The sequence below is a fragment of the Paramormyrops kingsleyae genome, chromosome 23, assembly GCF_048594095.1.
Source record: "Paramormyrops kingsleyae isolate MSU_618 chromosome 23, PKINGS_0.4, whole genome shotgun sequence".
Classification (NCBI taxonomy): Eukaryota; Metazoa; Chordata; class Actinopteri; order Osteoglossiformes; family Mormyridae; genus Paramormyrops; species Paramormyrops kingsleyae.
Genome location: NC_132819.1, coordinates 22,887,906 through 22,907,136, shown reverse-complemented (window position 1 = coordinate 22,907,136; position 19,231 = coordinate 22,887,906). Strand labels below are relative to the sequence as shown.

General features: G+C 42.3%; 1 protein-coding gene across 5 annotated transcripts; it reads left to right on the top strand.

The window, feature by feature from the left end:
- The first annotated feature begins 3,358 nt into the window (after positions 1 to 3,358).
- On the top strand, positions 3,359 to 18,762 carry cbx3a (chromobox homolog 3a (HP1 gamma homolog, Drosophila)). 5 transcript variants are annotated; one of them, XM_072705511.1, is made up of 8 exons: positions 3,359 to 4,254; positions 7,576 to 7,719; positions 8,952 to 9,164; positions 9,768 to 10,602; positions 15,774 to 15,909; positions 16,079 to 16,244; positions 17,377 to 17,471; positions 17,974 to 18,762. In XM_072705511.1, the coding sequence occupies exons 1-8, from the start codon at positions 3,715 to 3,717 to the stop codon at positions 18,098 to 18,100; spliced, it is 2,256 nt and encodes a 751-aa protein (XP_072561612.1). In that variant the 5' UTR covers positions 3,359 to 3,714; the 3' UTR covers positions 18,101 to 18,762. The 5 variants fall into 5 exon arrangements, with proteins under 5 accessions (XP_072561612.1, XP_023673460.1, XP_023673462.1 ...); XM_023817692.1 differs by lacking the exons at positions 3,359 to 4,254; positions 7,576 to 7,719; positions 8,952 to 9,164; positions 9,768 to 10,602 and adding an exon at positions 14,255 to 14,404 and having other exon boundaries at positions 15,770 to 15,909; XM_023817694.1 differs by lacking the exons at positions 3,359 to 4,254; positions 7,576 to 7,719; positions 8,952 to 9,164; positions 9,768 to 10,602 and adding an exon at positions 14,405 to 14,445 and having other exon boundaries at positions 15,770 to 15,909.
- The last annotated feature ends 469 nt before the right edge of the window (positions 18,763 to 19,231 follow it).

The window sequence follows — 19,231 nt, the reverse complement described above, 5'->3', positions numbered from 1 at the left end:
TATCGGAAAGTTATTGCGGAGAACAGTATTAAGTGCTGTCGTAGTGACCGGCGAAATAAACAGATTTTGTATTATTAATCACCGCGTATAACGCGACAGCCTGACTCATCGATCTGGACAAGAAAAACCGTTATGCTAGGCTGTTCGCGGATTACAGCTAGGCATTCAACGCAGTCATCTCCTCTAGACTGACCTCCAAGCTCTTAGACCAAGAATTCAGCTGTTCCTTTTGCATCTGGATCGTGGACTTCCTCACTAGCAGACCAAAGCATGTAAGAACAGGCAAGATGACCTCTTACACCCTGACCTTCAACAGAGGTACTCCTTGGGGCAGTGTGTGAGCCCATTGATGTATTTCCTGTATACCTATGACTGCGTGACCAGATACAGCTCCAACTCCATTGTGAAGTTTGCTGACGACATCTTAGGCGTGATCAGCGACAACAATTAGACAGCCTACAGGGAGTAGATCCTGACAAAGGGCCATCAGGACAGTAACGTCTCCCTGAATGTCAGCAATACCAGTGAGCTGGTCGTGGATTACAGGAAGCAAGCAACAAACCACGATCTAAACAACATCGGAGGCGCTGCTGTAAAGAAGGACAGCAGCTTTAATCCTCTTGGAGTCATCCTCTCCGATGATGTCAAATTGACTGAAGAAGCAGCAATTGCTGTAAGGAATAAAGCCTAAAGCATTGACTTCCTCAGATATCTGAGGAAGGCCCTGATGTCAGCTGCAATACTAACGACCATGTACTGGTGCATTGTGGAGTCCATCCTGGTATGACAGCCACACAGCACAGAACCCCAAGACACTACAGATGGGAGTGAGAACAAAGCAGACCTTTGGGACATTTCAGAACATTTACTTCTCAAGCTGCCTCAGAAAAGCGCAATGCAGAATGACAGACCCCAGCCATCCGGCACAGCCTCTATTGTCCATCCAGAAGATGCCCCAGGTCCAACAAGACCCATATTTCAAGACTCAGAAACAGGTTCTTGCCAACAGCAATAAGATTGTTAAATATGTGGTGACAACTCGCAATATAATCCCAGTCACCTCTGCCACTGAAACCTCCACATTTTTTTTGGCCTGTTTTTGTGTATCATATGTGGCATGTGTATTGTATACTGTATATTGTATGTATATTATTGGTCTCACTGTTCTGTTATTTGCTGTATTGTTCATTATCCCTGTATTTTGTTTAAATCTATACAGAGGAAAGCAAGCTTATAATTGTACAAATGACAATAAGCTTTTGAATTCTTGACTCCTAAACCACCCTTTACTCCTTTCATACTTCTTTCATATAACACTGTAGGCTCTGCAATGGTTAAGAATATCATTGTAGTAACCCATGAGTAAAATAGACTGCATGTTATAGATTACTTTAGTAATTTTATAATCAAAGAAAAACTAGAACTGGATTTTAATAAATATGAATTCAATAGGCCTTTTTAAAATTAATGGGGCAGTATTCTGTGTTTTGTTGGCGTTTACCTTTCCTGGCTCCAGTCCCCAGTAGAATTTTCAAACTGCTGATCCATAGGTACTTGTACATTAACTGAATGTTTTCATTCTGCAATTAATGTTACAACCTGAGAAGAATTAATAAGGACTTTGAAACAGAACTGAAAATTAATTTCCCAAAGTAATCTCTCCTCCAGGTGAAAGCTTACCACTTCATAATCACAAGACAGTTGCTGTTGGCTATCAACTCATCAGTAGCGTAATGATCCTTGCAGCTTCATTAAGGAGCATTGACTTATTGATGATGCCATTAAGATCACTGCCCGATGGAAAATGGTCTTAACTGACCTGCTGACCACTGGCTGCCCTCTGCAGAGTAACTACATTAGTATCAGATTCAAGAGATGGACAAACCAGAGTCAATTTGCCAGTACGGCCTCTTTGCCTGGAAGGTAGAGCTCAGGCTTACGAGCATGACAGCACAATAACTATTGCTGTGACTAGTTCCAGCTATTGCAGTCAGTGCACATACGCAAATATGCCATATTTGCACTTTAACTTGTCACGTTGCACATCCTTTTATTCGCAGTTTATGTATAGTTCATGTCTTTATATATCTGTTATCTTTTTTTCTGTGTTTTTTTTATTGGATTGATATTATTTTGACACCCATATCAAGAGAAATTTCTTGCACACCTGGTACTTGGTGAATAATAAAGACTCTGATTATGGTCATTCAGTTCAGTGTGTGTCGGGGGGGCAGCATCCAGACACCCTGAAGTACTTGAGTGTATTGGTGATTAAGGCTTAATTTTTACTTCCTGGCTTCCCGCTCAAGAGAAGCAGCATCTTGGCGAGAAGAAGAATCCATCCTACATATCTAGCACTCAGAGGTTATCATCTGTTTAACACTCGCAATAGTGGTGTGAACAAAAGATAAATTAGATGGTGATATTCCTGGCTAACTTCTGCATCAACCAATTCTATGTTGTAAAGTTGACTGTAAATCCAGCCTTAACGTCTCGTCCACCAGCCCTGGATTTGTTATATTTGTCAATGTTGTATAACCTTTGAATTCTTAAAAATCACTGCTGTACAGGGTTTATACCACCAAGATGGGGGTGATCAGTTCCTGGACCAAATATGTGTGTGAAGTTTTCACCACAATCCAAAAACATGCAGATGCATTTTTTGTCTCCAAATTGTGTGTGTGCCCTAACAAAGACTGGGACTCCAGGATATCTCCTCTGCATTATGGGATAAACTTACAGCAACACCCCACTGGGAAATAAGTACAAGGATTCCAAAGCTTTTTGTCATTTGTACAAGTGCAAGGAAATACTTGCTTGTGTAACTCCCTGCGGACTTGAACAACTTACGACGTTATCGAACAATAAATAGCAAATAACAGGATAGTGAAGATAATGACGAACACATATACAATAAACGTACAATTTACACTAACATACAAATAGGACTGTGTGGAAGGTGTGAGGTTGTGTAAAACGGATGGATGGAAAATATTAAACGTGATGTTAGTCATTCAGCACAACGACAAGGTCATCGCCCACACGTTTCAAATTGTCAAATTCAAAATACGAATTTATATGTCGCCACTGCAAAACTGTAGGAAGGTAATCAGACAAAAACAATTCTATTACACAACAACATGACCGTATAACTACATATTCACAGTATCACACCCTAAAACAAGGTCTAACTTGTGTAGGGTTGGGTGACATTTTGTATGAAACCACGTTTTATACATTCGGCACATGATTGGCTTCCTTACATCACATGGGAACGTCTATGCCAATCAGAAAATACGGCGATGGATTTCCGTTACAGAAATGAAACTACACCCATAGCGTGCGTCCTGGTTGGGGATTATGCAAATGTTACGTTGAGTCTCCTCCTCTTCGGTGTAGCCGGCGAGGGTTGATTCATGAAATCTGTATTTTTTATTACAAGAAAGTAAGTTTGATTGTTGGTGCGGGTGGGACGTCAGACACCCGTATGTATTTTAGAATCTGGCTCTGCAAACTGCTAGGTTTTTGAAAATGTTGCAATTAATAGTGTCCCATAAGCCGATGCCAAGCTAAGACACGATTTTGCCGGTTAGGGATATCTCTTTGTTTGATTTGACGAAGCGTGATCTTTTGTTTAGTGTTGCTCTTTGTTCAGGGAAAGAGGTGCTGACAGGTAGTGTTCATTTATCGTTCGGTTTCGAACAGATTTTTACCATGCAGTACTTAAAGAAGTACTTTTCGGAAGGACTCATCCAGTTTACCATCCTTTTAAGTTTAATGGGAGTTCGCGTTGATGTCACGCTAGATACGTACTTGACCGGCTATCTGTCGCCGCTACTGGAAACAAATGTCGGACAAAGTTCGGCTTACGTGCAGACGCCGGTCCACAATCTGCGGGATACTCTGGACGGCTACAGCTTGCATCCGAAATGCCCTGATCTGGACTCTTATTTCGCGAGCCGGAGATTGCTGGACGAGGTGCGCACTCTGGGCTCGCCGCGCTTCCCCACGCGGCTCAGCGCGTGGCTGGTGCACCTGGTCCCCTCGGGCTCTGACAGTGCCGGGTCCGGCGAAGCTCGCGGTGGCGCGCCGGCGCTTGCGGACGCCGCGGACGTTAACAGGGCTGTCGGCGAGGAGAGAGACACGTGCGCGTCCAACTCCAGTGCGAGTCGAAGGGACGAGAGCCGGCGTGCTGCTCAGGAGGGGGACGCCAGGCCCTGTCCCTCCCCGGCTGCCTGCGAGCTTTCCAAAGAGGTACGATCATGCTCCCACAACGCCTCGTTATGCATTGTGTCCTAAAGTAACCTGATTTGTAAAACTCCTGTCATATTATATCTGCGTCTTAATTAGTTGTTTGTAGTGCTTTAGGCAGATTGATACAGCTTTTAAGGAAGTATTGCGTGTACATAAGTTTTGCGAACCTATTTCGGTTTCTGTTCTCGGTCTTTTTTGCAGCAGTCGACGGAGCCGGAGACATTGTTGGCCCACGATGGGTGAATACTGTAATTTCTTTGTCCTGTACTTTCTGGGTGCTTTGTTTAAGCTCGGTGCTTCCAAAACAAAGGTGGATGCCTGACAACAGTGGGAATAACTGTCGGTATAGAATGGGTGCAGGGCGTATTACCATCTCCAGAAAGCGCCGTCGGCGTGATCAATGAACAATAGTGAGGAGGTGATTTCTCTGAGCCAAACAAGTTTTAAATAAGGACATGGCTATACAGAGTGTAAACTCCTGTTCTTGAAGCAGGGTGTTTACAGTTGTCCGAACTTGTGCACATGTTGTGAGCAACGTTTCCCAGATATAATCACATGGCCTGGCTAGGCTGAGACCGAGCTCTTATAAACCCTGATATGCTTAGTTTAGTCATTTTAAATGTCGATAAGGATTCTCTTAGGACATGTTTTTTTCCCCACAAAACTTGAATTTGACATATTCTTGAAGATAGTTATACAGTTTTAATACTTTAATACAGTGAAGACTTCCATATCCAGATACCAGCTATCTAACCTAATATTACACAACGCAGTTAAACACATACTGTATGATGAATGATTAGATTAGACACATTTAATTGATTCCACGTGGGAACTTGTTGTGCATTTGGCATCATGGTACATAGAGCAGAGATTAGCATACATTTAGTGCAAAACAAACTATATGAAAAGACAGTACACGCAATACAAATAATTGAACGTAGTGCAAACTAATCAAAAAGTACACAAACCGAGACCTGAAAAACATAATATAATGGAATATTGATTAAATAAATATTAAGGGAAAAAGTAAATTAGTGGATGGTACATGAGGTTTGGTCACCATACCTCAAGAAGGACATTGCTGCCTTAGAAAAGGTGCAACGAAGAGCTACGAGAATGATTCCTGGTCTTAGAGGAATGTCTTATGAGGAGAGGTTAGCGGAACTGAATCTGTTCAGCCTTGAGCAAAGGAGACTAAGGGGGGATATGATTCAGGTCTATAAGATTCTAACGGGTCTGGATGCTGTTCAGCCAAATGACTATTTCAATATTAGTCTAAATACTAGAACTCGTGGCCATAAGTGGAAATTAGCGGGAGAACATTTTAAAACAAATTTGAGGAAGCACTTCTTTACACAGCGTGTAGTTAGAGTATGGAATAGTCTTCCTGCTAGTGTAGCGGAAGCTAAAACCATGGGTTCCTTTAAATCAGAGCTAGATAAGATTTTAACAACTCTGAGCTATTAGTTAAGTTCTCCCCAAACGAGCTTGATGGGCCAAATGGCCTCCTCTCGTTTGTAAATTTCTTATGTTCTTATGTGCAATTAAAATCAAACAGCATTGGACTTGTATTACTAAGAAGATGGGGTGCTTCCTGATGCCTGATGTGTTATTTCTGGGGTGGGGTGGGGTGTGGCCCCGTCAGGAGGAGGCGCTGTGGAGCCTCTCAGCACACCATGGTGGAATGACCTGGGGGTTCAACGTACTCCAAGATATCATCTAATCTAGACACATAAAAGTAGGATTGTAGGCATGATCAATGTTCACTTGCATTATGCAGGGTTTGTGCTGTATGCTACAATAATGACACATGGTGATCCTTGCAACCCTCAATGTCACATCACGTGATTTCCCAAATACAGGAGGAAGTGATTCTTCTGGAAACATGATACATTATGAAATCAGCCTCTAAAGGGAAAATAGATTAGATTAGATTCAACTTTATTGTTGTTGTACCTGTACAATGAAACGTAGTTCAACCAGAGTCTATCCAGAAAGTGCCAATAGTAGAGTAAGGTGCAAAAGACAATGGGAGCAAATAGCACGTTAAAGTGCAAAAGACAGTAAGGTACAATAAGGCAGCATACAAATGAGAATATAAATATATAGAATTTGAATTTGCAAGTAGTATTTACAGGAGTAAAGTATACAAGGGAGAGTATACAGTTTTGAGTACTGATCAGTTTGTATAGATATGTGATACACAATATATGAATAAATATAGATATATGAAATATTTTATATACAGGGTACATATATGTAAGCAGGTGAAATGTACATAAAGTGCAGGCAAAAGTTTTTGCTATTTAGAAAGGTCAGTTATTCAGCAAGACACCGTATAGATAGACTGAATCCTGTCTTTGATTCAGCTTTCCTGTTTTTTTAGTTCAGGATCTATTCCACAGTTTGCGCTGATGTACGGCTTTTGTTACGTTACTCTACTGAGAGAAAGATGCACTCCGTGACCCTAATGGAATACATGCACTGACATTTTCATCTTTATCTGGACTGTGTGGTCCTGGTTTAATGGAGCATGGAAACTTCATAGCTTATTTTGTTCAAAAGTAGCACCCTAATCCCTCACCCTGAAGATCCTTTTAAAGCAGCTTATTTGCTAATTCGTCATTTAAAGCTCTGATCCATATTTTGTATGGTTTCCAGAAAAGCTTTTTTATTGAAATCAAATCAAGTATAACTACAGCCTTTATAAGAAAATTAGATCCATTTTTCAAATTCTGCTGTATTGCAGACCAATGGAATCTATTACTGTCTCATAGCAGTCTGTGTGCAATATGTTCTGTATTTAGGGATCTTAAAGTGTTTCCTGATGTTTGTGTTGTGTCTTACACAGAAAATACCATCATCATGCTCTTTATTTATAAAAGCCCCGAGCTTTCTTGAAGCTCCTCCATACCAATGCACACCAGGCAAATATGGGCATTATCTGCTTTAATAAAATGCATAATGTAAGAATTGAAATCTACTTGTATTTTTTACTTTCTGTTAAGTTCAGGCTTCCTGTTTGATGAGAATATAACTAGTATTTTTCATTTCATTGTCATCTTTACACTTCCGTCATTGTGTCTTCAACTGGAAGTTCAATTTAGCTTTCCTGATCAGACAGGAGTGAGTTCCAGAGAATGTAAAATTAATAGCTGAAATAAACAAAATGACACAACATTCATCTCCCTCATTGCCTCTCCCTTTTCACTAACTAGGCTCAGACATGTCTGTTTGAGTCACACGTTGTCCCTCTGGTTATGGTAATAAAACAAACTCTGAGCTGCTATAATCACCGCCTTGGTCCGGTTTCTCCAGGATTCACAGCCCTTGAGGAATGTGCCATGGAATCTGTCCCAGGATGCAGTCGTCCCCGTCGACCAGGTAGCCGATGCTGCAGAATTGACAGGACGCAGGGAATTGGCAATCAGGCAGCTTGCCCACAGTGACTCCCTGGAAGAGGTACCAACCTGACTGTTAAACTCTTTTTCTGTTGTCTTGTTATGGTGTGGGCTTGGGACTAACCCCTACTGACTCACTTAACACTGGTTAATCAAGACCGTGATGGATTTGTACAAGTGCTCGTACACTGGAATGCTTTTGCATTCACTTGTCCCACCTTACTCTCTTTGAAAGTTGGCCATTTACTTCAAACAACATCCAGCCTAAATGAAATCCATTGGCGAGGACGATCTGTACACATACAAAAAAAAGTCAATGGCACCTTCTTTATCGTATGCCATGCCGCAACGCCAGAGGGCACAGAATGTTTTTGATGCAGCATACCCACATATAGAGCGCAAATAAACGTACTATGGTGAATGAGTGCGTCATTTTAAAAAGGGGGATGCCTTTTTTAAAATGGAAGTTGCTCTCTTTATTAACAGCTATGATTTAATACTAGTAGCAACCAACAATTTACGTGACACCCATGACTTCATGCCAATAGAACACGGCAAACATTACATTTACAATTAACGGAAATACACGAATGCACATACAATAGTCTCCTTCCATCCACGGTTCACTGTGGTCGGAGCAAAAAAATAGTTAAATGTGTCACAATGTTACTTCGTCCATTGAGAGGCATAAAAAGCATGATTTTCATTGCTCTATCATCAGAGTCCATTTCATTTAAGAGAGTACAGTACTGTATATTGTACCATGTATTACCCTATTTAATATTGGTAATGTTTTACTGTGCATAGTTTATCAATTACCATATGTACGTACATGAAATCACGTTATGTAGTTTGTGGATGGTTTGCTATTATGTGCGGTTTCTGTCTGTGGTAGGACTTAGGACATATCACCCACGGATACAGGGGGACTACTGTATTAATTTACAATATTTAAAGTGTGGTACACTGCAAAGCATGCTGGTGACTGCATAATTAACCCTGCGGCGTTGCATATATGTCAGCCAATCACAGACAGTGGGTGGGATCAGAACAAATGGAATTTTTTTTTCTTCTTCTACTAAAATATCATTTTTTACTTGACATGTATCCAAAAAGTTAATTTGTGCTGGTTTTTGTAGAGTAGTAAAACAAAAAGGAAAAAAAATTATTGAATTGTAAACCTAGGGAACCTTTATGGTTGGCCTTTTTGCCAGATTCACCAATTTTAAGGTTAAGTTAGATTCAGCTCGTCCTTATTTGATCACCTAACATTTTGCACAAACTCTCTTTCAGAGTTTCCTTAGCAGCAGTAACATCCCCTTGTCACAGCCCTCATCCAGCCCCGACACCCAGGCTGCATCCAGGCCCGACACCCAGGCTGCATCCAGGCCCGACACCCAGGCTGCATCCAGGCCCGACACCCAGGCTGCATCCAGGCCCGACACCCAGGCTGCATCCAGGCCCGACCGCCAGTGGCACGACTTCCTGTCTCTTTCTGGTTTCGATGTGAGTCACCGTGCAGTTAAACACATGGCGGGCGTCACATGTGCATTTGGTCCTGATAAGCGCATACTTCACAATGTGCTGCAATTTGGGGAATATTTGAAGAGCTGCTTTTAATGGAGGTTCCGTTAGATATGCTTGTTTTGCAAGGCGGGGCACATGATCCAGGTATATAAGATCCTAACAGGTCTGGATGCTGTTCAGTCAAATGGCTATTTCAGTATTATTTTAAATACTAGAACTCGTGGCCATAAGTGGAAATTAGCGGGAGAACATTTTAAACTGAATTTAAGGAAGCACTTCTTTACACAGCGTGTATAGAATAGTCTTCCTGCTAGTGTAGCACAAGCTAAAACATTTAAATCAGAGCTAGATAAGATTTTAACAACTTTGAGCTATTAGATAAGTTCTACCCAAACGGACTGATGGGCCGAATGGCCTCCTCTCATTTGTAAATTTCTTATGTACATGTTTGTTTTTAAGTTGCCCTAAGTGTACAGTCATAAAACATGAAACATGTAATAGTACTTGATAAACAGTGTAATGGCATGCTCTTTGTTGAAGTATATTGAGGGCACAACGTGAAATATTTCAATGTTGTGGTAGGATTTGGAGCTGGATGTTCCACTGCGTGCATCAGACCTGGGTGTGGACATCTCCAGTGCCCTGAGCCAAGATGTGAGTCTGCAGGATGCCTTGGTGACAGGTGGTGGCACCGAGGCCAGGAGAGCCCTGAGACAGGAGTCCACCAACTCCACACACTCGGACTCTCTCCTAGGAGCCGGGGACCTGCCCATGCACCTCCTCCTTCCGGTGGAAAACGGGAGCCGTAACGGAACGTTCAACGGCTCGCTGTCGGGGTGTCTGGATGAGGCCGTCTTCGAGCAGATCAACCTGCTTGGGCTTGGCCTGGAGGGGCTGGACACCCAGCTGCTCGAGGAACGCGACTCTGATTCCGGCCTTTCCATGAGCTCCAGTTTCCGGAGCCTTCGCTCACCTAGCTCTTCTGAAGCATCATCGGGGGAACTGTACGGCGACGACAACGGGGCGGCGGGGTGCCTCAGCGCGGCCGAGCTCCTCGACTCTGGAGCAGCGGCGGCGTCTCCCCGCTGGTCCAACTCGGAGCTGGCTGAGTGCGTCCAGCACAACCACACATACAATGCTGCTTTTCAGAGGAGCGCCACCTGCTGCCAGGAGGACCTAGGACATGCGGTGCACCACAAGGATATCAAGGAGGAGGTGCTGAGCGAAGACGAAGAGGAGGAGGAGGAGGAGGAGGAGGTAGAGCTGAGCCGGGATGAGCGGCACGCCCGCGCCCTCCGCATCCCTTTCTCGGTGAGCGAGATCGTAAACATGCCTGTGGAGGACTTCCTGGAGCTGCTGACCCGCCGCGGCCTCACCCAGGCCCAGGTGGCGCTGCTGCGGGACATCCGCCGACGAGGCAAGAATAAGCTGGCGGCACAGAACTGCCGGAAGCGGAAGCTGGACGTGATCAGCGGCCTGGAGGGCGAGGTGGAGCGTCTGGGCCGCCAACGCGACCGCCTGCTCCGGGAGAGGACCCAGCACAGCAGGGCTCTCTGTGCCATGAAGCAGAAACTGGAACAACTTTCCCAGGACCTGCTGTCCAGGCTGAGGGATGAGCGGGGCCGGCCCATCAGCCCCAGCTGCTACACCCTGCAGTGCGGTTCGGACGGCCGGGTCCTCGTCCTGCCACGCAGGCACATCTCAGGACAGCCCAAGACTGAGAAACGGAGAAGTGACAAAAAGCACTAAGACCCAGATCCTGTGCCCCTAACGTGCTGCTTTCCTCATACTGTCCCTGCTGTGAACAGTGCACAAGGTGTCGGGGGCAGAAATTAATCATTGTTTTTTTTGTAGATACATGTTTCCCCTTAATAAGTGGGATGAGTGGATGTAGCTGAAACACTGGACTTTTGTGTTGAAAAGAGGTTTTCTGTTTGAATTTAAAGTTAGAAGTCAATAGAGTTTTGAGGGATGAAATCCATATTTGACGGAGGTATTCGTGTTTTTAACAGTATACTTGAAATTGATACTAACTGCCTGGTCTGTGTGTGGGGGGGGGGGGGGGGGTCGTTCCTCTCACAAAGATCATCGGTTGCACTTTGACACCATGAGTAAAGGCTGATGGCCCCTTATTGCTGTAGCCTGTGTTGTATTGCTCTTTCCATCACACAGGGGGCGCTGTGGTTGAGGACGTGCCTTTTGTAATCTGATGTTATACATTTGGCCCTGCTTGTTGTAAATCCATGCCGGTTACTTATTCTGACATATCCAGCCTGAAAATGGGTTAAAGACAACTAAATTTAAAATTTGATGCTTGTAAAGACATGTTTCAAAAATATCAGCTAAGCATCTGAGGAAATAGGATCATTCATGAAAACGCACCCATCGTTGTTGTGAAAGTACAATGTTGAACCAGAATGGTTTGTCACAAGGGGAACTTTCTCTGGTCGTCATCCTGAAAATGGGAATTACTGATGCAACTGGGTGTTTTGGATTGACTCTGTAATTTGAGAAATGTGACAGCAATTATTTGTCTGTGTGTGGACATGATTTGCCCTAATGGAGAAGGATTTTTGATTTTCGATGGAAGTACTCTTGTTTTGCTAGTAGAACCCAAAAGCCAAGGCGTGAATGGTGTAGGGTTTAATGGATGCTTTTGTACTCTTTATTTACTGTGTTTGGGATTCTTTTCACATTCAGCTGTTTCAGGATAGTCTTGGACCAGCACGATTAGTTCTGAAATGAATCCTGGCGACATGCAGGTGTGCATCACAAGCTTGGCCTTTGCAGCATGTCTGTTCTCTGTCTGTTTTTCGACAGACAGCGTGACTCTTAAAAAAAATCCCACATTCTCCGGGAATCAGCAGTGGTAGTGCGTTTGTGGGTGATTTGTGTGACCTCACAAACATTTTGGCTCAAATGTTGTACAAAAATATTCACTGCAAACAAAAGGAGATCCATCATTTAAAGTGTTGTAAAATCATGTCTATATGTGTACTTCGTGTGTGTGTGTGTGTGTGTGTGTGTGTGTGTGTGTGTGTGTATATATATATATATATATATATAGTTTTCTATTTGTAAATTATTGTTTTTTTCCCAGCTTGTGTTTTTAATTGTTTCTTTATTGCTGTTATTAGTTTGACTGTTACCTCTGAGGTCAAGGTCACCCTGTTCTTCCGCTTGACCTAAAACACCAAATAGGTTAACGTGTAACATCTTAAAATATCAGGGGTGATGCTGCATTGGTGCATCTCATCTCTTTCCTTTTTCCTTTTTTGTATAAGTGCCACTGAGATCAAAGCAGCTTTCCAAGTGGACCTGAAAAAAAAATATAAATGGCGTTTGTGTGTGCGTGCGTGTGTGTGTGTGCGTGCGCTTGCAACAATATGTCAATGGCAAGTAAAGAAGCTTTTTTTTTATCACAATTTATTTAAAATGTTTTGTTGAACCATGAATTATCAAGCTTTTTTGTTTTTTTTACCAATTTAGATTTGTATTGTTTTTTTATATATAAAGTGAAACTAAACACTGTACTTTATAGTTTGAGGGAGCGTGGGAATCAAGTTGAATGTGTATTTTCATTTGGGATGTCGCTAATTTTTTTTCTCCAAGATTTAATAAATTCTAATTTTCTTGAGTTTGAAATGCTTCCATGTTTCCAAAATTGGTGTAGTGTTAATTTGTCTCCAGGGGTGCTAGGAAAATGGCTGCCACATTCTCCTGACCCTAAGTGTTGCTTTTCCCTGCATATGAGTGTGTCTCATACGACACATATTTCTTAGCTGGCAAAAAGTATAACTATTCTAATTGTTAGACATCAAGCTGTTGGTGAGTATCACACACAGCCCCCGCAACAACCCAGATCTATCTGATGCTACCTCCATTTGATCTCCTTCATTGCTCAATCGTACATCTCACTCACGGGTAACAACAGAATCACAAAAATTCTATATTATCTGCTCTTTTGGAAACTCAAGGACAGTAAAGCACTGTAAATGTACCTACACACAATGTAAAAAATCTGCTATTGTGTAATTTACCCTACGTTATCTGTACTTATACAAAAACGTAATATTTTATCTGCACTTGTACAAATTAGTAATCACTTGCCACAGTAGCAAAATTGGAAATGTTTAAGACTATAAATATATTTAAGACTGTTACTTCACGCCTAGCGTAAAATACTGAATGGAAACGGTATTCAATTCGTGGTATTGTAAATATACATGTTAAAAATAAATTTATGAGTTGCTTCTAAACATTGAGCGTCCTTTATTTCTCACCCACCTACACCCATAAGTAGTCTTTGGCACTGATGGAGCCGATACAGTACTGTCCACACGGGCGCTTCCCCAGCACAAGAGGTTTTGTACTTTAGGGATTTTCCACTGGCGTAAAAACTGCTACGGCCACCGAATGACATCACAGCGCGAGGCGGGGTATTTTGCACTGAATTCTTAAAATGGTTGTAGTAAGACTGCATGACGTGCGATATTAATACGCTTGTTATGCACATCCAATACTTACATCGATAGTCAGCTGGATTAAGATCTGGCTTTTTCTTACTTTCAGGTACTCTACCATAGAAAAAAAACTTACCAAGTTTTGCAATTTTTAAGTTTAAGAAGGTTTACCTCCGCTGCTTTTGTATGAGGGCTGCATGCGTCCTCAGAGAACGCACTAATCATTCTTATCCCTGCTGTTTCATTAAATCACTTCTAGACTGATTTGTGAGAAATTTATATTGAACTTTTTGCTTTATAAATATTTCAATATTTATTACAAGAAAATAATACCATGCTGCCCTGGTGTATTATACAAAAAAAACTTTATTTCTTGTCATGTTATTCCATTTGTCCACGCATCCATTATTGTTGCTTTTATTGTTTTTTTACTTAGTTAACCGTTTTCTGAGTTTAGAACTTTTTTCAAGACGGCAGTTGTATTCTGTTTCAGAGGCAGGTTCTTTGCATAACCACTTGACAAAGAAAGTCTCCCCCCACACGAAAAAAAAAAAAACTCCAATTAGTTTGACGTTTTAGGTACCTGCCAGCCAGCGGAGTCACATGACAAACTCGCGCCGAAAACCAGCACGCGACGCTGTGAGCGATACACCGCATGCGCGTGCACGTCCTGTGAGCGTGATTTACGTCCGTCTTTACGTACCCATGGTACGGAACGCCTTTTACGAATAGGAGTCTGCTTCGGAAACGACATAGGTAAGTTATACTGCAGACAGGGTATATAATGCATCAGAGAGGTATGCCGATATCTCAGTTTTGACGTGCAAAAGTAGGCAGCGCGTCAACGTTTTATCCGTGTTTTTTCCTTTTCAAGCGGGGACTTTACGTAGCGTTTCGTTCAAACCTACGCAAAGGTGGCTGTAAATAAGGAGTAGGTGGGTTTGGCGCGCGCTGGCTCGAGCCACGAGGAGAGCGGCTAGCTAAAGGGACGACCGGATATACAGCGTTTTTTATTTATTTTTGTTGCGTGTTGATATAAACGGTGAGTGTCCCGACAGACCTGTTAAGTGTCGGAGAACCAGTTTTTTCCCTTTTGTTATCGCGAACTGACTGATTCCCGGACCGGTGAGACCAGCCGAAGTCGTTCTCCCGTTGGCGGTGTTGTTGCTTAATTATACAGCTTTACCGTTATCAGCCTTTGCCTATCAGCCTTAAAGACAACGGGGTTTGTCTAGCTAGTATAACGAATTTACCTTAACGGAGGTGCCGAACACCTCCCAAGCCGGTGGCGTAATTCTTTCGGAAAATATTAGCAAATTAGCCAAACGGTGTCTACAACCTGACCGGCGACTGTTGTCATAAATGGCGCTCTTTAATCTAATTCGTGCAGTTTCCTCCGATGTTTTATACATGACTATACATACAGCCACCGCGCCGCATTGTAGTGTGATAGCAGTGCTTATGGATCGTCGTATTTCCCCTTTTGCTAATTTACGTGTTGACATTTTTAGGTCCTTGCAGGAAAGGGGCGTGAATTATTTAATAGCTATGGGGCTGATGGCTCTTCAGTTTCGGCTTTGCGTTTTGGGGAGTAGCTCGGTACTGGTGGTTCTGTGGTTGCACACCAGGGCTCGCACTCTGCCACACGGAAACTTTGGTGCCCAGCACTAAAATAATGCCGACGGTGCCTGTTTTTTTGTGGTGGAGAGAGCAGCGCATGGCGTGGAGGCCGCCGCTGAGGCAGGCCCACCCTTTGTCTTAGGTGTTCTTGGGAGTTGGAGTCCACGACTACAGGCCTTTTGTGCGCCACATGCCGTCTAATGACCGCGCTGCTTGCGGACAGATATAGCAATGAATCTGTACTTGGTTCGGTGAATGTGGTGGATTTATGGCGCACCAGTTTTAACTTTAACTGAAACGTGTTCATTTTAGTAAGCTGGAAAATATGTTTTTGGCTGCCGAGTTCAAGTTCCACTTGCAAGCAGTCCTGTTCAGTAACTGATGACATCATGAAATGTATGTCGCGCAAATAGATACATAAACTTTTCTGGAACTGTAATATTTGGCTCACTGTTTTTGTATAAATTTAATTAATAATTAATTAATTGTCTCTTTTTGCAGGTCATTATGGGTAAGAAACAAAATGGCAAATCAAAGAAGGAGATGGAGCAGCCTGAGGAATTTGTGGTGGAAAAAGTAATTGACCAGCGTATTGTGAATGGGAAAGTGGAATACTTCCTGAAATGGAAAGGCTTCACAGAGTAAGTACAACATCCTTTGGGCTGCAGATGTGTGTTAGTGTTCCTTTTTAATAGTGACACATACCATTATGAAAATGTTTGGTTTTTAAGGAGCCGTAACATCTCATTGGTTAGTTATTGTATGGTGAGGGCGGGACTAAGAAACCGCTTATGCTCTCTGCCTCCTCAGTGCAGACAACACCTGGGAGCCTGAAGAGAATTTAGATTGTCCAGACCTGATAGGGGCGTTTTTGGCCACTCAGAAGTCTGCTGTTGAGCTCGACTCGAACAAGAGGAAACCTTCCACCGATGGGACTGATTCAGAAGAGAGCAAAACAAAGAAGAAGAAGGATGTGGTGAGTTTTGAGTTTGATAAGTAGGGACTAAATGCAATATCAATGATGTGGTGCTTGTATGCCATTTAAAAGAAACTTTGGGTGCTTTTCCACCACACCAGGTACCGTACTTTTGGTATTGTGCTTTCTGTACTTTCCCTTTTCTATCGACTTCAGTCGAGTACCAGTGCATAAAGTGCCAAACTAACCGGGGTATTTTTTTTTTTTGTACTTCAGTACTTTGGGGTGGGACTTGAAACACTTTCTTTAATGAGTTATACAAATAGGCTGCCTCTGAAACAATATGGCTGCCATCTTGGAAAAAACTTTGCAAAATCATAAAATTAAGTAAAAAGAAAATTAATAGTATTGGATGTGCGGCCAAATGAAAGACCTAAGCATAAATTATTGTCCGGCCGGAAGATACAAGATCAGGATATTTTGTATGTTGTACTAGGACAGCATGGTATTTTGTTGTAATAAATATTGGGGTACTTATAATGCAAAATTGGAGTTCAACATAATTTTCTCACAAACCTGTCTTAGGAGTGATTTAAACAGTTTAAATAATTTTATTTATTTAAATGATTGTCTCCAAGAACACATGCAGCACTGCAAAGGCAGTGGAGGTAAACTTTAAACTGATTTTTAAACAGATACTAGAAAATCTTGAAAAGGAATAGACATTAAAATTGCAAAACTTAAGGTTTTTCATTATTATTATTTTATTAGGCAGAGTAAAAATGTTTTGGCAAAATTTAAATCATGTCCATTCAGAACTGAAAGCAATAAAAAACTTTTTGAATTCATTGCAGAGTGCCCTGCCTTGTGTTGATGCCATTCAGCGCTGGTACCAGTTTTTATGCCAGTGGAAAACCAACACCTTGAAGTACCATGCTTTTTGTACTTGATGGAATTACCAAAAAGTCGGTACTTAGTGTGGTGGAAAAGTTCCCTTTGAGTTCATGCCCTAAGCTGCTGTACAGGTTGCTGGTTAAGAAAGTGTGGTATTAAGGAATATGCATCACTAGAAATTCAACAAGTGTGCAGAAAACAACCAAAATTTAGCAAGGATAAACCTTTAATTTGCTCATGTCAGTCCTCTCTGTCAACATGCTTAACTCTCGTTCTGACTGTTGATGTTGCCTTGCAGGCTGAAAAACCTCGTGGGTTTGCCCGTAACCTTGAGCCTGAGCGTATCATTGGAGCCACAGATAGCAGTGGAGAGCTGATGTTTCTCATGAAATGGTGAGTTGGCAGTATCTGTGTACTGGCTGGTAAACCGGCCAGGCTTCAGCATGTGTGTGGGACACCATTATCAATCCGGGTTTAATCCTATGAAAGGCCTAATGTGTCCTGGGAGCTCATTGATACATAATTTCCATTTAATTTCAAATGGAAACTTTTAAATGTTGTGTATATATTAATGATCATAAGGTTGCACAACTAATGCAGCGTGAAACGTCTGAGTGGAAGTAGTAACTGCAAGCGGGAATTGGCTGTGGTGGTGATTTGGGTGTAGCTGATGGGGGAAATGGAAATTCCCCTACACTCGGCTTGTTACTCATACGTGTATTTGGGTGAAAATTGGTAATGGGCGTTAAACTTAACTCATTCGTAGCAGGTTTTTGTTATCAAGGGACACCTGTACTTTGACGCTGGTCTTCGGCTGTCATACCAAAAGGAGACGCGTGATTCACCTTATCAGCGAAAAAGTATTTGAAAGTGTTGCCCGCTTTCTTTCTGGCAGGAAAGACTCTGACGAGGCAGACCTGGTCCCAGCGAAAGAGGCTAACGTCCGCTGCCCACAGGTGGTCATCGCTTTCTATGAAGAGCGTCTCACCTGGCACTCGTGTCCTGAGGATGAGCAGCAGTAGTGTCTGGCTGCTGCCCTTCCCTGCTTGTCCCTTTTTGCTCTTTTAATCTTGTGGTAGTCTCCCCAGCCCCCACTGTTTCCAGGTAACATTTAGTTTAAATCGCAGTGCAGAGTGGCGATTGGCTGTTTGTGCGGATTTTACAGGTAGGATGCCTAGGGGCTAACTTTATGGAATAAAAAGGGCAGTGATTATGTAGGGGCTCGGGGGCTTGTTTATTAAAAACTCCGTATGAGCAGAGAGGGTCCGCTTGTCAGTTTTTAATTTGATGTTCCTGGTGCAGCTGCCAGACGCTTTCCAGGGCTATGAAATGGTGTATTTGGGGCTTTCAATCTGCCAGGTGACACATACCTCAATATTTGAAGGAGAGACCAATTGATGCATTTTAAACTGCCCCCCCCCCTCCCCAAAGTTCTTTAGTGTATTCATTTTAATTATTCTAAGTGACTTGTATTGGTTGCTGTTCTTAATGTCATTTTAAGCTTTTGTCTTTGACCCAACTTGTACTCTCTCTGTTCATAGCTTGTTTTACCGCCCGTCGACTTGTAGTAAGTGTCATTTGAAACTTTGTTGCATACTTGAATCATATTTGAACAGTGACACTGTATATTCACTTTGTAAATATTTTCAACTGTTCAATAAAGGTTTATATGCTTCATTTATAATTTGTCCCCTTTTGACTTTTTCCATAAGTTCATCATTATTGTCTTGGTGGTGTTTTCCATCGGTATGGCAGTTTATCGCTGTTTGAGCCTTTTATGGAACAGTGTTAGGCACTTTATTAATCCTGTGATGAGAGATGTTACACTGGGCAGACAGTGAAATGCTAAATTAAAGATACCCGGGTGTATGAAATAGATTCTGTATTACACTAGAAGATCCATAGAAATATGGCAGTGTTATTTCAGTCTGCATATTGTACAGCTTAATGGTAATGGGTGACCAGTGCACTAGGCTTGGGCAGTATTATGGTAAGGTGTACTGTGCTGTTTTTAAATTTCACCTATGGGTAATCTCCCTTGAGCAACACTGGAATAGCATTGCGTTTGGAAGAAAAAAAATCTAATTACTGTCAACCATAGTGCATGTGTTCCTAAAGTAGCACTACCACAGATTTGCAACCCTCATATTTAA

Coding starts and splice junctions, on each gene's coding strand:
- cbx3a (XM_072705511.1), top strand. CDS start 3,715: ATGCAGTACTTAAAGAAGTACTTTTCGGAAGGACTCATCCAGTTTACC. Junction 4,255..7,575: donor CCTGCGAGCTTTCCAAAGAG/GTACGATCATGC, acceptor CGGTTTCTCCAG/GATTCACAGCCCTTGAGGAA. Junction 7,720..8,951: donor ACAGTGACTCCCTGGAAGAG/GTACCAACCTGA, acceptor ACTCTCTTTCAG/AGTTTCCTTAGCAGCAGTAA.